The 16691-nt window shown below is 34.4% G+C and overlaps 2 protein-coding genes across 6 annotated transcripts in view; one reads left to right on the forward strand and one right to left on the reverse strand.

The window, feature by feature from the left end:
- The window catches only part of TRIM23 (tripartite motif containing 23), a 32511-nt gene extending 24632 nt beyond the window's left edge, over positions 1–7879 (forward strand). For 2 of the 3 annotated variants that reach the window (XM_073905410.1, XM_025892778.2), the window contains 2 exons: positions 3549–3673; positions 5606–7879. In XM_073905410.1, the coding sequence (XP_073761511.1) occupies positions 3549–3673; positions 5606–5785 (305 nt within the window). In that variant the 3' untranslated portion in view covers positions 5786–7879. The remainder of the gene's footprint in view (positions 1–3548; positions 3674–5605) is intronic. The other variant, XM_073905409.1, reaches the window with a different exon arrangement.
- The window catches only part of PPWD1 (peptidylprolyl isomerase domain and WD repeat containing 1), a 35218-nt gene that overhangs the window by 4820 nt on the left and 13707 nt on the right, over positions 1–16691 (reverse strand). The window contains exons 8-12 of one of the 3 annotated variants that reach the window (XR_012382056.1): positions 14245–14426; positions 12868–12949; positions 11118–11300; positions 9967–10116; positions 2494–2648 (exon numbers count right to left, since the gene is read on the reverse strand). Coding sequence is in view for 2 of the 3 variants with exons in the window: in XM_073905408.1 (XP_073761509.1) it covers positions 9973–10116; positions 11118–11300; positions 12868–12949; positions 14245–14426 (591 nt within the window). In the remaining variant the exon portion in view is untranslated. Of the gene's footprint in view, positions 1–2493; positions 2649–9812; positions 10117–11117; positions 11301–12867; positions 12950–14244; positions 14427–16691 lie in introns of those variants that run through there. The other 2 variants (XM_073905408.1, XM_025892878.2) reach the window with 2 other exon arrangements.

A 16691-nucleotide genomic window follows, 5' to 3' on the forward strand; every position in this document is an offset into this window, starting at 1 on the left:
ATCACCAATGAGAGAAAAGAAGTAACAACAAAAAACCACAGAAATACAAACAGTCAGAATATTGTGAAAAACTATATGCCAACAAATTGGACAACCTAGAAGAAATGGATAAATTCCTAGCATAAACTACTAAAGCTGAAACAAGAAGAAATAGAAAATTTGAACAGTCTGATTACCAGCAAAGCAATTGAATCAGTAATCAAAGAACTCCCAACAAACAGGGGTGCCTGGGTGGCTCAGTCAGTTAAGTGTCTCCCTTCGGCTCAGGTCATGATCTAGGGGTCCTGGGATCTAGCCCTGCACCAGCTCCCCACTCAATGGGTAGTCTACTTTTCCTTCTCCCTCTGCCCCTCCCCACTGCTCGTGCTCTCTCTCTCAAATAAATAAAATCTTTAAAAAAAACCCCAAAACTCCCAACCAACAAAAGTCCAGGATCAGGTGGCTTCACAGGTGAACTCTACCAAACATTTAAAGAAGAATTAATAGCTATTCTTCTCAACTATTCTAAAAAATAGAAAAGGAAGGAAAATTTCCAAATTCATTCCATGAGGCCAGCATTGCCCTGATATCAAAACCAGACAGATACACAAAAAAGAGAACTACAGGCCAATCTGAACAAAGATACAAAAATCTTCAATAAAATACCAGTAAACCGAATCCAACAATATAAAAAAAATCATTCACCATGACCAAGTAGGATTTATTCCTGGGCTGCAAGTGTGCCTCAGTATTTGCCAATCAATCAACATGATATATCACATCGATAAGAGAAAGGATAAGAACTATATGATCATTTCAATAGATGCAAAAAAAAAAGCATTTAACAAAGTACAACATCTGTTTATGATAAAAATTCTCAACAAAGTAGGTATAGAGGGACCATACCTCAACATAATAAAAACCATCTATGAAAAACCCACAGCTAACATCATCCTCAATGGGGAAAAACTGAGAGCCTTTCCCCTAAGGTCAGGAACAAGACAAGGATGTCCACTCTCACCACTTTAATTCAACAGAGTCCTGGAAGGGCTAGCCACAGCAATCAGACAAAAAAAGAAAAGGCATCCAAATTAGCAAGGGGAAGTAAAACTTTCACTATTTGCAGATGACATGAGACTGTATTTGTGTGTGTGTGTGTGTGTGTGTGTGTGTGTGTGTGTGTGTAAAGCCTGAAAGACTCCACCAAAAACTGTTAGAACAGATAAATGAAGTCAGTAAAGTCATAGGATACAAAATCAATTTACAGAATTTTGCATTTCTGTACACCAAAAGTGAAGCAGCTGAAAGAGAAGTTAATAATCCCATTTACAATTGCACCCAAAATAATAAGATACCTTGGTATAAACCTAACCAAAGAGATAAAAGACCTGTACTCTAAAATCTATAAAACACCGATGAAACAAATTTAAGATGACACAAAGAAATGGAAACATTCCATGCTCATGGATTGAAAGAACAAATATGGGGCGCCTGGGTGGTTCAGATGATTGAGCATCTGCCTTCGGCTCAGGTCATGATCTTCAGGTCCTGGGATCGTGGCTCACATCAGGCTCTCAGCTCAGTGGGGAGTCTGCTTCTGTCTCTCCCCCTGCCTCTCCCCTGTTTATGCTCTCTCTGTCTCAAATGAATAATAAAGTCCTAAAAAAGAAACTAAAAAAAATGAAAGAACAAATATTGTTAAAATGTCTGTACTACCCAAAGCAGTCTACACATTTAATGCAATTCCTATCAAAATACCAACAGCATTTTTCAACAGAGCTAGAACAAACAATCCTAAAAAGACCATGAATAGCCAAAGGAATCTTGAAAAAGAAAAGCAAAGCTGGAAGCATCACAATTCTGGACTTCTAAGTTAAATTACAAAGCTGTAGTAATCTAAACAGTATGGTTACTGGCACAAAAATAGACATACAGATCAGTAGAACAGAATGGAAAACCCAGAAATAAACCCACAATTATATGGTCAATTAATCTTTGATAAAGCAGGAAAGAATATCCAATTGGAGAAAGACAGTCTCTTCAACAAATGGTGTTGGGAAAACTGGACCACTTTCTTACACAGTACATGAAAATAAATTCAAAATAAATTGAAGACCTAAGTGCTAGACCTGCAGCCATAAAAATCCTAGAAAAGAGCACAGGTAATAATTTCTCTGGAATTGGCCTAGCAGCTTTTTTCTAGATAGGTGCCTTGGAGCAAGTGAAACAAAAGGAAAAATGAACTACTGGGACTACATAAAATAAAAAGTTTCTACACAGTGAAGGAAACAATCAACAAACCTAAAAGGCAACCTATGGAATGGGAAAAGATACTTGCAAATCACATATCCAATAAAGGGTTAGTATCCAAAATACATAAAGAACTTACACAACTTAAGATCCAAAAACCAAATAATCCAATAAAAAATGGGCAGAAGACATGAATAGACATTTCTTCAAAGAAGACATCCAGATGGCCAACAGACACATGAAAAGATGCTCATCATCACTTACCGTCAGGGAGATGCAAATCAAAGCTGCAGTGAGATATCATCTCACACCAGCCAGAATAAAGTCAACAGCATAAGAAATGACAGGTTTTGGTGAGGATGTGGAGAAAAAGGAACCCTTTTCCAGTGTTGATGGGAATGCCAACTGGTGCAGCCACTCTGGAAAACAGTATGGAGCTTCCTCAAAAAGTTAAGATTAGAACTACCCTATGATCCAGCAATTGGACTACTAGGTATTTACTCAAAGAATACAGAAACATTAATTCAAAGGGATACATGCACGCTGATGTTTATAGCAGCATTATCTACAATAGCCAAATTATGGAAACAGCTGGAGTGTCCATTGATTGATGAATGGGTAAAGAAGTTTGTGTGTGTGTGTGTGTGTGTGTGTGTGTGTGTGTGTATAATGGCATATTACTCAGCCATAAAAAAGAATGAAATCTTGCCATTTGCAATAGCATGGATGGAGCTAGAGAGTATAATGTTAAGTGAAATAAGTCAGAGAAAGACAAAGACCATATGGCTTCACTCATGTGTAATTTAAGAAACAAACGAGCAAAGGGGAAAAAAAGAGAGAAATCCAGAAACAGACTCTTAACTATAGAGAACAAACTGATGGTTACCATAGGGGAGTTATATGGGGAGACAGGTGAAAAAAGTGATGGGGATTAAGGAGTGCACTTGTCAAGATGAGCATCGGGTAATTAAAATAAAAACTTACAAAAAAAGGAACAAGTAGCATCATTATGGAAGTCATGAGAGGTATATTCTCATTAATTAAGAAAAATATTAATTCATATATACAGCACTTTGTGTTTGGTAGAACAAGTGTTGTAAATCCTGTTATAGATTGGGAAATGAAGAGAGCCGAAAAGTTAGGTGAACTACTTGAAGTCATACTGTTAAGTATTTCTAGATGATCTTACAGTAGGCAGTGTTTCTGTGAAAAACAGTAGATAGTAGACTAACCATAATAAAATAATGAGAGCATTAAAATATTTGGTCCATTTACTGAAAGTTAAAATGACTAATTCTATTTTTTTTTTTTTTTGGTAGCTGTTGTATTTGTTGTTGATAGCAGTCATAGAGACAGAGTTAGTGAAGCACATAGTGAACTTGCAAAGTTGTTAACGGAAAAAGAACTCCGAGATGCTTTGCTCCTGATTTTTGCTAACAAACAGGTAACCCGTTTGTATTTCAGAATACTTATTTAGTAGTTTTGTGCATTTGTCATTAGGTAACATAAGGTAATTTCAAAACTGATAATTCAGTAGATACTTATGAAGTTTGTGCCGTGTATTTTAAATACAGTATATATAGAAAGTTCTCTACTTGGTACCTTGAAGTATATAGAAAGAAATAAGGTGGTTGATGCTTACCAGAAACTCTTATGTTTGAAAACATGTAAGTGACTGTATATGAGATTGTAATACATAGAAAACTGGTAAGTAACTTCAATAATAGTAACAACGTGTCTTGGAAAATTAGAATAGTTCTAAAGGTGGCATCTTATAAAAGATGTGTAAAAAGTGGGATTTGAGTTGAAATTATGATATGAGTTGAAATTATGGATGGGACTTTGAGTTAGTATGTGAAAGAAAGAACACTGTAGGCAGAGAAAATAAAAGCATGAGTGTTTAAAGGGAGCATCGGCAGATCTATATGTGAGGGGCAAGTAGAGGATGAAGAAAATCTAGAATAACAGATGAGGTCTAGACTGAGAAATTTAGGTTTTATTCTGACAAAGGAAAACCATCAAAAGGTTTTTTGACTCATATCTGTGTTTTAAGACTGTAATTTGGGGGTAGGATATAGAATTAGGGGAAGGGACTAGAGACAGGCAGATACAGTAAATTGCTGTAGTAATTCAAGTGAGAGTTAACAAGATCCTGAATTAAAGGAATAGAAGGGTGGAAGTAGATTGAAAAGAGTTTATGAAGGTAGATTTGTTAGAATTTGGTGTCCAAGTGGGGAGGATAAAGGATAGGGAGAAGCTACATATTCCTAGATCTTGAGCCTATGCTTCTAGGAGGATGAGAATGCTTTTCAGTGCAGTAGAGGGGCTAATATGTCATTAAAGGGAAGGGTAGGATGAAGAATAAAGGATTTCCCTCTTAATAAAAAACCACTAAGGGCAAATACACTGCTTTACTTACTGAAAAAGACACAGATAAGGCAAAGTGAAATATCATTTTCCACTTAAATTGTTAAAGATAAAAATGTTTCATAATCTTCAGACTCACACATACTATTGGTGTGATTATTAAACAGAGACATTTTCTTGGAGGGCAATTTGACAGTACCATACATATCAAAATTTTAGATGCATATACCCTTGTACTCCACAGTTCTACCTCTAGCAATGTATTCTGCATACAAATATCCTAAGGTTATCCTGCAGATAATGTTGCAAATGAATGTAATTAAAAATGTTACATATGTATATGTATGTGTTTGTAATAGCACATAAACAGAACCTCAATCTAAATATTAAATATATGACTGGTTAAGAAAATTATGTTGCATCTATACCCTGGAATGCAGTTCAGATGTTAAAAATAATGTAGAAGTTCTTCTTGTCCAGATAATGGAAAGATAACTATCTTTAAGATGTATTAAGTAAAAAATAAAAAAAAAAAGCTAAAGTATGTTTCTGTTTGTGTTTATTTGCATGAATGTGCATGGAAATTATCTGGACAGATACATAAGAAATAATAACTGGTGGTTGCTTCTAGGAAGTAGGGGTGCTCAGGTATTTGGAGTGGGAGTTTAATAACTTCATTATATAAATTCTATGTATAAGCCATTTTTGTGATACATGTGTTAACCTTTTTCTTTTAAGTTGATGCCTTATGACTCAGGCAGTATCTTTTGTTCAGGTTTCATCACCTATATTGATTTCACTGAAGGTTATTCTTATAGACTATATTATAAATGATCTTAATCACAACCCTACTTTTCTCTATACTTATTAATCGCAAAATAATTACTGAAGGGTGAATCTAGGTTTTAACTTTAGGTTTCTTTTAGAATGGTACCAACAGAATTCTTTATAAATGGTAATTTTGATGGGCTGATTATAAAAAAATGTCTGATATGTATCTGTCTTTCAGGATGTTGCTGGAGCTCTGTCAGTGGAAGAAATCACTGAACTTCTCAGTCTGCATAAATTGTGCTGTGGCCGTAGCTGGTATATTCAGGGCTGTGATGCTCGAAGTGGCATGGGACTATATGAGGGGTTAGATTGGCTCTCAAGGCAACTTGTGGCTGCTGGAGTATTGGATGTTGCTTGATTTTAAATGCAGAAATTATTTAAAGTTTTGTGGTTAAGAGTTATTTTGCACATAATATGTTGTAAGAAATTCTACATCTCAAAGATAGTTTATTCAGGATGTATATTTAAAAGGGATCTTGGTTGGGGAATTCAGTACAATATTGCTTTTTAAAAAATTACTCTAGTAAAATTTAAATATTTGAGCAAATTAAATTGTATTAAATAGGGACTTGAATATACATTTTTAAAAAACATACATTTTTATTTAAGTTTTTCACATTATGTGTGACCCATATATTGGCAAAGAAGTAGTCAGAGAAAGGGTAAGGTGAAGGTTTATTCTTTCAATGAAAAAGGAATAACCAACTTCTGAATGCCTAATGGAACCTCTGTGGGAAGCAAGTGAATCATAGCTGCTGCTTTATCTTGCCCTTTCACTGGATTTTGGCAGTATTTGTAGCAAAACAGCAGTGAGTTGATGAAATAGAATCCAGACTGCATCTTGGAGAAATAGGATTAATTTACCTCTTTGTTCAGTATAACAGAATACCTTTAATGCTAAGAACTATAAGCTACAGAAAATTAATATTTTATAATGTTTTATTGAAATTTTCTCTAAGCCCTTTTGTATAAAACCCAGTGAGTCAGATGAAATGTTATCTAATTAGGTATGACTGCCAGATTAGTATTAAACTGAAGAACAATTAATAATAAAACTGTGAAAGTCAGTTATGTTGTAGTTAATCTTCACTTATGAAAGACCCATTTCCAGGGTTGAACCTGGATGTATTATCTCCTAGGTCACAGCTCTAAATTGGTCCTTCTATTTTCAACAGGTATAAAGTAGAGTTTCTTTTTAAAATACCACATCCTTAGTGGGAACGATTATAGGTAAAATGTAAGTTACACATAGAACGAGGGTTGGCTTACATAAAAGCGATCTAAGTAGAAAACTACATTTACCTTAAGAAAAGTCATTTAAGCAGTGGAGAATCAGTTACTTTAAATGCTTTCCCAAAAATATAAGTACATTTGTCTTGACAATAAGACATTATTAAGGCTCTTCATGGTAAGGCCTTGAGAAGTTAAGGAAGGAAATGTTCAGAAAGTTTACGTCACATTTATTATGCAGTGTTGTAAAAGTTTAAAAATTCTGTGCTTTTTACTGTTTTTCATTTTTTAAGGATACTCACTTATGGCAGTACGATTTATATTTAAACATAGCTAGATTAGGTTTTATTTTTTTTTAATATGCTCTTCACCCTTTAGGATGAAGCTGAATAATCCTGAGTCTTATTAGTTGAACTGCTAGGAGATGTCCCTCTTAGGTGGCACTGTTTTGGTTCTTTTGTTTGTACTTTTGTTTGTTTAAAATAAACAAAAACTTTTAGAAAACAAAGCATTAAAAAGAAGTCCATCAATATTATGGGCAGTATGTAAATAAGTAAATAGTTCATCCTTTATTTTTCAAGTAAAAGTCATGCTGTTACAAGTGTAATTTGTGCATATAAGTAACACTTATGAATTAAATTATTTAATAATTGATTACAATAACTGTGAAAAATAAAAAACATGTTAACATTTGCTTGTGAGCCCTTGACCTGTTTTCTCTACTAGGTAATTGGAAAAAAAAAAAAGTCTAACACTAACATGTAAACTTGTTTTCCTTGTAAATTATTAAGTTCATTTCACCAATTTTGCTAAACTTTGTAATTCACATTCTTAGCATATTACTAAACACAATGTAAAAATTGTGCTTAGACCTGATTATAATGTACATAATACTGTTTGTGTGTGATTTCTTTTTTTAAGAAATATTTTTCTCAGGCTCTTATTACTATTTGTGGTTGTATTCTTTCACTAATCATTAGTTAAGATTTTGCTAGTTCCCTCTGGGAAATGTCAAACAATAATGAGAGAGATGTTTTAAATCCAGTCTATTAGGATTTGCCTCCTAGCTCTCAATTTCTGTATTAAGCCTAAGTATACTGTATGGTTTATGTAAAGCAGGTTTTACAAGTATGTAGCCTTGGTCTGTAATTCTGGAATGCTTTATCATCACCAGAAGCCATTATTTGCATTACATATAGACAGCAATAAAATGTTAAAATCATTTTAAAGAAGTCCTATCATTATTCTAAAAATTCTGTTTCGTGTACCATCTACTAGTATAACTAGTAACCAATTAAGAAAGTTATATTTGTGCTGTGGTTAAGAGAAAGAAAACAAAATGGGGTAGGGGTTGACTTGCATGTCAAATTTGAGTTGTAGTTTATTAAAGATTTAGAAATAACTTACTCTGTATTTGCAGTGTAAGCCGCACTTAAATGAATATTCTAGCTAATGTTTTGATAGAACTAAAATTTTTCATTAAACAAAGTGAAACTCGTTTTTTAAATTTTAAGTACTATTTTTGAAAATGTCTGAGAAAACTTAGGTGTAGCCTATAAACTATTATTGCTAAAAGAAAGACATTTTCTGTAGTATTGAGATACCTTTGAATTTGCAAAGCAGTAATAGGGAAGAAGACAGTTATACTTTTTTAAAGTAATGAATGAAGAGGATGAATGAGTATCAGATGGTATCCTGCTAATAATTTAAAACACGCTTTAAAAAAAAGGACATCTGGCAATGTGTTTTTAGGTGTACTGATTATGTTAAATTTATGACATGAAATGGAAAAATTAATTCATCAAATAGGATTTTTCACTCAAGCAAAAGAACTGTTTGGCAAAATGGGGCATCACTACCACTTGGTGGCAGTATTATCAAAAATTTAGGATTAAGTTTTCAGGAATGAATAAATTTATAGGGAGATGTCTAGACACCTAAAATAGGAAGAAAAGGTAAATGTCACAGTGAAAAGTCATTTTATGTCCAAATTCTGCCTTATAAAGGAGGACGTGATATTAAAGTAGCACAACGTGGCACATTCTTCCATCTCACAGGTGTGTGGTACAAAATGGATAAAGGAAGTAATCCTGCTTATCAATAGGAGGGAAAGTGTAAGTTTAAATTTAAACATAAGAATGTGGATTCCCTAAATAGGTCTGTTGAACGTGTTCCTCCTTTAACTTCTTATTCTCCTTTCACTTCAAGAGTGTCTGGAAACTAGAAGCAATGGTTCTTAATAGTTATGAAGTCAGGAGGGAAAATGAAGAAGAAATGAAATCAACAGAAGACTTTGAACTCATACTGTTTTACTGCTCAAATTACTACTAATTGCTCCATTATTAGCTACTAAAGCGTTTACTTAATATATACTTTCTTGATGATATATTTAGTAAGGTAAGAAAAGATACTATAGGGCGCCTGGGTGGCTCAGTTGGTTAAGCGACTGCCTTTGGCTCAGGTCATGATCCTGGAGTCCTGGGATCGAGTCCCACATTGGGCTCCCTGCTCAGCAGGGAGTCTGCTTCTCCCTCTGACCCTCCCCCCTCATGTGCTCTCTCTCTCTCATTCTCTCTCTCTCAAATAAATAAAATCTTAAAAAAAAAAAAAAAAAAAAGAAAAGATACTATAACTTGAGGACAGAAAATTTGACTTTAGTTACATGAGGAAAATAATGTGAAAATAGTAAATTAACCTGTATATAAAACTAAGGACTGAGGTATTAATTTATTCTCATTCTTATATTTAAACACTAGGTGTAATACTCATTTAAATGTGACTTACCTTATTTCTAAATCTTTACTACAACTTCCTATTTATTTCCTGAAATTTTACTTACCACTACTTAACTATTTTAAACAATGATTAAAAGGCAAAACTATTTGGCATGAAACACAAACCTAAGAAAAGAAAGGAAGTGGTATATTACTATCAGATCCTGGTACCCTTTCTTAGTGGATCTAAAGAAACATGTGGGCAGATTAGGTGGCATGTTTTTAGAAAGCTAAGGAACCTATGCATACAATTCTTATTATTGAATCTGGTTTTGAGTCTCATGACAAATTACATATAAGGGGTGCTGTATGCCCAAATTTAATCCATCTCAGTTTATCACCTCCCTAGGATGAGAAATGCTGCAAGAAAAATCAAAGGCAGAGTTTTAAAAAAGGACCTTTAATGAAAAATACAAAACATAATATTGCATCCTTGAGACATGATTTGTATGTTCAGCAAGTCCTAAGAACTTCCTAATGTAAAATAACCCTTTTTGATATATGTGTATTTTTTTATTTACAAATTGAAACAAACCTCATTTTACTTGACAGTAATATTTATGATGCTGACATCCTCATAGGGCTTGTCTGTTTTGGGATTGACTTTGACATTGGAGATCCTTTGTACAACTTCCATTCCTTTAGTCACTCGTCCAAATACTGTGTGCTTATTATCAAGCCAAGGCTGCATTGGAGGAGAAATGGAAGATCTTGGTAAACCCAGATTTCTTAGATCACACCCTCTGGGTGAGCAAATTAAAGAGAATTTAAATTTATGCTTCATTTTTAAAATTTAAATAAAAGGATGTACAGTTCATTTCATTTAGCAGCTTTTAAGAGTGATTTCCATAATTATATTAAAAAATATAAAAGCATAGTATAATGTTTAATTAGATATCTGCATCTTTCAGACTAAAGGGAGTGGAAGATGTTTGCTAAAGCTAAATTTCTCTGCATGGCTTAACGAATTATGGTAAGGCTTTAAAAGTTCTCTGCAAGAATCCTACCTGTGTAAGTTAAGAGGCAGTTTGGAACTATTTAAGCAGCACGTGCTTTCATATTAGAGATGGGAGCTCAAAATCTGTCTCTGCTGCCTACTTGACCTCTGACAAGTTAATCATACATATCTCACTGTTCATTTCCTCATCTAGTTTTTAAAACTGGGTGTAGTGATACAAGAAGTACTGTGACGATTACATGAGACTTTGTGCCTGACAGTAATTATAAATATTGTTCCTTTATTGCATGGTGCTTAATTCCAAAACATAAAGTGTAATAATTTGTATAATTTTGTGTAACTGCACAGCAAGAGAGCTCAATATTCTTATGCTGTATTTTATCAAATCTACAGTGCCATTGATTATAGGCTGCATTAAAATTGAAAATTCATATGCTCTAATTCCTCCCATTCTAAAGATAAGGAAACAGCCCCAGAAGTGAAATAATTTTTCTGTTGTACAGCTAGTACTGGCAAAGTTGACTTAAACTCAAGTGTCCTGAGTTACATTAGTATTGTTTTACAAAGTAAAATCCAATTTGTATTACACTTTCTCATTTAAATTGTTTTCATTTTTCTACCCTGGCAGATATAAATAATGGTAGACAATACTGCAGCTCTCTTCCACTGAATTCATTCTTAGATCATAATCTATGAATCTGGCTTATAGACAGTGCTGTTCTACTTACCGTTGGTACTACTGTTATGAAAAACTGAGATCCATTAGTATTTGATCCAGCGTTGGCCATGCTGAGTGTATATGGTCTGTCATGTCGTAATGTTGAATGAAACTCATCTTCAAATTCTCCTCCCCATATGCTTTCTCCTCCCATACCAGTTCCTGTTGGATCTCCTGTCTGAATCATGAAGCCCTTAACAGGAAGTACACAAAAAACATATTACACTTGTCCTTTTTCTATATGCACGCTTTGGAATCTTATGTTTAAGAGTGTTTTATTTTTTATTTTTTTTTAAAAGACTTTATTTATTTATTTGAGAGAGAGAAAGCACATGGGAGGGAGGAGGGTCACAGGGAGAAGCAGACTCCCCACTGAGCAGGGAGCCCGATGCTACACTTGATCTTAGCCAAAAGGCTGAGAAGCGATAGGGAGCCCGATGCGGGACTCGATCCCGGGACTCCAGGATCATGACCTGAGCCGAAGGCAGTCGCTTAACCAACTGAGCCACCCAGGCGTCCCTTAAGAGTGTTTTACATTCAGTAAAATCTTAACTTTTCTTAACTGTCACTCTATAAACTGATTTTACTAAAACCTCAGTAAGTTATACTTTAGAAGATGTATTTCCATTGCTTAAACACTCCCTTATTTCATTGACTGAAACAAAATTGCAAAGATCTCCTTATTTATAGACATGTACTGTCTTTCCCAATAATCTAATTAAAACCAATTAATATTGTAAGGAAGTTTTAGACCCGTATAGTGTGCTAGGTTTTATAGAATTGCCCCACTTTTTCTCTCTTCCCTTTCTCTAAACACTCTGGATTGCCTGGTGAGTCATTTCACTAATTCTTTTAGAACCCCCAAAATCTGATTACTTCTCCTGCCATTTCTGACCTGCCAGTTACCAAGAACTATATAACTGCCCCATCTATTATACGGAACATCACTCAACAAAATCCTGGGCCAAGTTCTTTCTGTTCTTCAGGTTTTAATGGTGGTTCTCAAAGACTAAGTGGCATCATGTCTCTTCTATTATTTAAAATCTTACCTTCTAGATCTAGACCTTATCTAGTCACCAGGTACAAGTAACCCTAGCTTTTGGTTTTATCTAAGCATGACCTTTTACTCAGTATCTGACCCTTGCTTTAGCTGCTGACAAAATATTGATGCAGTGTTTCTAAAAAGGTACCAAGTTACTATTCCTGCGCTTGATTCTAGATCTGATATTCATGACCATTCTTTTTTTTTTTTTTTTTTTTAGGATGTTATTTATTTGACAGAAAGCACACAAGCAGGGGGAGTGGCAGGCAGAGGGAGAGGGAGAAGTAGGTTCCCCGAGGAGCAGGGAGCCCGATGAGGGGCTTGATCCCTGGATCCTGGGACCATGACCTGAGCCAAAGGGAGATGCTTAACTGACTAAGCCACCCAGGTGCCCTTTCTCATTCCTGTCTAATAAACTGATAATTGTGAGACAGGAAGATTCCTTAGGTTTAAACCTGTGGTTATGCAAAAACACTATTCCTGAAATCATTTAAATTTTGTATCAACTTGGGGCCCCAGGGTGGCTCAGTCAGTTAAGCGTTTGACTCCTGGTTTCAGTTCAGGTCATGATCTCAGGCTTGTGGGATCAAGCCCCGAGTCAGGCTTTGCACTCAGTGGGGAGTCTGCTTCAAGATTCTCTCTTTCTATCCCTCTCTCCCCTGCTCGTGCTCTCTCTCAAATAAATAAATCTTTAAAAAAATTTTTTTGTATAACTTACCTTAATTATACGGTGAAATGTATGTCCATTATAATAACCATTTCTGCTATGAACACAGAAGTTTTCCACTGTCTTAGGGCACCTAGTAAGACACATGTTAAAAATATAAAATCTATTCAGGGCATCTTAAGACAGTTTACTTTGCAGTTGTGCTTCTTAATGGTGTTTTCAGTATCTTCTGAAACTTTCAGGATAGTTTTTTTTCCATAACCTCTTCTAATCTCAGGATAAGCAAGAGTTGAAAGAGCATGTAAGCCATAGTATATTCATATTGTTTAGTACTTTATCTTTAGATCATGATTGCTTATTATATTTGAGTTTGACAGTATTTAAATTTCAAAGTCATTTAGCATTTTAAAAAATACAACTACAGTACCTTAAGATACATATGTTCACTGAACTTGTATAGTGGGTTCAGTTCCTGGGAAAGGTAATTTTCTTATAAAAACTATGTTATGGTACACTGACACAATTCCTAACCAAGGACTTACTCTCTGAAACAATATCTCCCAAATCTAATCAACCTTAAATGGCAATCACACAAAGTATGAAGCTTTCCAAATGTTAACTAATCTCCTGTGATGATTTAATAAGGTAATTATCATGTAATAGCTCTTAGACCTGGGAATAGAAGGGAGATACAAGAGAATACTGCACGAAGTACATCAGGAGACAGGCTTAATAGTTGCATGGGTTCTGAGTACCTAAAGTGAGATGGTCTAGGTGTCTAGAGCTGCCTAGTTCTTTGTTCATTACCAAGGTACATATAAAACAATCATATCCAAAATAAGTAAGTACTTTTAAGTAAAGGTGTTGTAAAAGATGTCATCTCTTGGATCAAGAATAGCCAGATATTCGACTGTATTTGGCACTGCATGTTCATCTTGCAAACTTTTAAACTGTCCACAATACATTTCTGCTTTTTTCAATTAAATGGCCTTATGTTTTTTGTTGGAACTTTTAAAACATATAGATAGCACTGGGACTAAATAAGAGGTAGTGGATGTCTAGCAAATGTGAGGAAAAAATTATCCTCCCCTTAAGGATTTGCTTTGAGGATAAAGCCAGTTCTAACAACCGAGTCACAAAATTTAGTTGGGATGTGTAGTTAATGGTAATATATTTGTATATCACTTATAGTTTACATTCAGCACTTTTGTAGCTATATGTTTTGTATTCATAGTAATAAACCTATGAAGTATGGGTATAAAATTTTCCCATTTTCTAGAGGAACAGTTACCAGAAAGCTAAAGGTAGATGTTCTACCAAACATTTCAATTCTTTAAAAGTCCTCAAGTTGAAATAATTTTAAGTTGCACAGTTTCTTCAAATAAACACATTTACACTGGTGTTTAAGACAGCAGAAATAGTACATACTCAACAGGAAAAAGTTTGATGTGAATGTCTCCCATACTTGTGTGGATAATGGCACTATCTGAAACTCGTTTAGGTCCTTCAGCTTGAGTAGCTGCCATGACTTCTTCTTTAGAAGGTTTTTCATTGAAAACGTCTCTGTCAGAATCTGCACTTTTTGTATCTTCTGGTTCTCGTTTGGTAAACTCACAAGAAAAGAGAGTGAATGAATTAAATTTTCATCTGGTTAAAATTTATCAACAAGAAAATTTCATTTCTATTTATGGTATTTGAGAAAAGAAAGAATTCACATCAGAATAAATCCTTATTTCAGGAATCACTTCCTATCACAGGATGTGTAATGCAGTTAAATTATTTTTACACTTGTCTAATATGAAAATCCATTTAATGAAGATGTATGATTTCAAATGGGATTTAATTTCTTTTTGGGTACACATTTAACAAGATGCAGTTTTATATGAGGTAGCTCTCTGCTTCTGCCAGCTCGTATGTCAAAACCTGTCACCTGTTGCTTACTTTTCACTTATTTCGATTTCCTGAGTTTGAATTCCAGCTCTGCTACTTACTAGTTACATGATTTTGGGGAAGTAAATTCATTTTTTCCATTTCTTCATTCATAAATGGGGATAATAACTACCTCAAAGTGGTGCCTGCTGTGAAGATTAAATGAAGGGATATAAAATGCTTAGAGAACAGTGCCTAACATGGAGATGGTACTATATACAGATTAATAATTGTTGTTATTACAAAAGCAGAACCTGGTGCTAGATAGGCTGAGGATTTAAAGATGAATCAGAATGCATCTTGACTTTCTTTCTTTTTTTATTGGCTGCAAAGCCCCATCTATTCTATCTAAACCCTGAAGCTTGGGAGAAAGAATGCAAATTTTGAGTGAAGTTGTAGATATTTCAGGATACCTCAGGGTATTGGGAAAACTGAAAGAAACCTTTCAGTTGTTAAAACTTTGGACTTCTCTAAGCCTGTGTTTTTGTTTGTTTGTTTTTAATTTGACTTTCAGTTAAGTAGAATATTTTTCTCCCAAGAAAGCCCTACCTGATAACCAACAGAGTTCCAAGAAGTAAAGCCAGTGCCCCAGGCCCTGTCTTGCCTAATGTCATTCCTGATCTACTTGTATAAATTCCAAATAAACAAACAACCAAGGTAGGATGTTGTTGCCTTATCATCTTACTCTCCAGTTTTCAAAGGAATGGTGTGTCTGTTGTATGATTTATTTATATGAATTCTTACCTCACGTATTAAACTACTAAAGTTCAAATTTTGTAAAGTTTTACTTTTATTTCATGATACTGGATTTGAAAAAAAGCATCAAAAATTTATACATATGTACACCATTTTACTTTTGCTTACGAATACGTATGTCTAATAAGATGAAAGATAATTTTATGTTAGCTGTATAAAGATGCACAGAGTAACTTTTTTCTTTTTCTTCAATGATTATAAAGAACATGTATGATTTAATCAACATAAAAGTAAACTCTAGGGGAAGAAAAAGAAAACATAACTTGTTAAAGTTTTTGATAAAGTGAATGGAACATTAGTATATGTTTTTAGTATATACCAAGAATTCCCTATTACGATTAACTTTTATCTTCAAAACAGTTAAATTACAGGTAAAAACAAGAAAAATTCTTTTCCTTGAATATATATTAATTTTTAGCAAAGACTTTGATTATTATAAATAAAATTTTCATCTTAAAGAATGTATCCAGTTTAGGTTAAAAGCTTGGTTGGGGTAAGCTGCTATTTCCTGCATTTATCAATTGCTGGTAACCTGAATAACATCACAGCTGCTTACAATATGTCAGATGAAAGAATGAGTATACTATAATAAGCCAGACACTTTACCAAACTTTGTGAATAGTGAAGAAAACATAATGTCCTGTATTTGAGAATTTTATATTAGGGAGGAGATGACAGGGTCAGAAATTAAAAAAAAAAAAAGGAAATTATTCCAAAAACTGTGACACACTGCACAAGCAAGCATACCTAATCAGACCTGATGTCAAGAGAAGGCTTCCAAACTGAGACCTAGTGAAAGGAGGGAGTGGGGACAGGAGAGTGACTGGCAGAAGGGACAGCCTGCACAAATGCCTTGAAGTAAACAAGGACACTCAATTATTGCAAATGGGATCAAGTTCAGTACAGGCAGTGTAGCGAATGAACCAAAAATGAAGAAAGATAGCTAGAAGAGCCATCTAATATAGCTGAGGAGCCATTAAAAGATTTTAGGCAGAGAAATAGCCAAATGTGGGACTTAGAAAGTCTCTGCAGTGTGAATAGAATGGTAGGGCAGGGGTCTCTATACTTAAGATTTTTTTTGCTTGGCTTAACAGTTAGGACACTGCTACTCTTAGACAGCTTGGTAGTTTGATTCTGAGCCCAATGTTAGTTAACATGCAAAGTACTCGGAGTACTGTGGAAAAAATAAT

Source organism: Callorhinus ursinus, unplaced genomic scaffold (assembly GCF_003265705.2).
Source record: "Callorhinus ursinus isolate GAN/ISIS: 27379988/994484 unplaced genomic scaffold, GSC_fseal_2.0 scaffold23, whole genome shotgun sequence".
Lineage (NCBI taxonomy): Eukaryota > Metazoa > Chordata > Mammalia > Carnivora > Otariidae > Callorhinus > Callorhinus ursinus.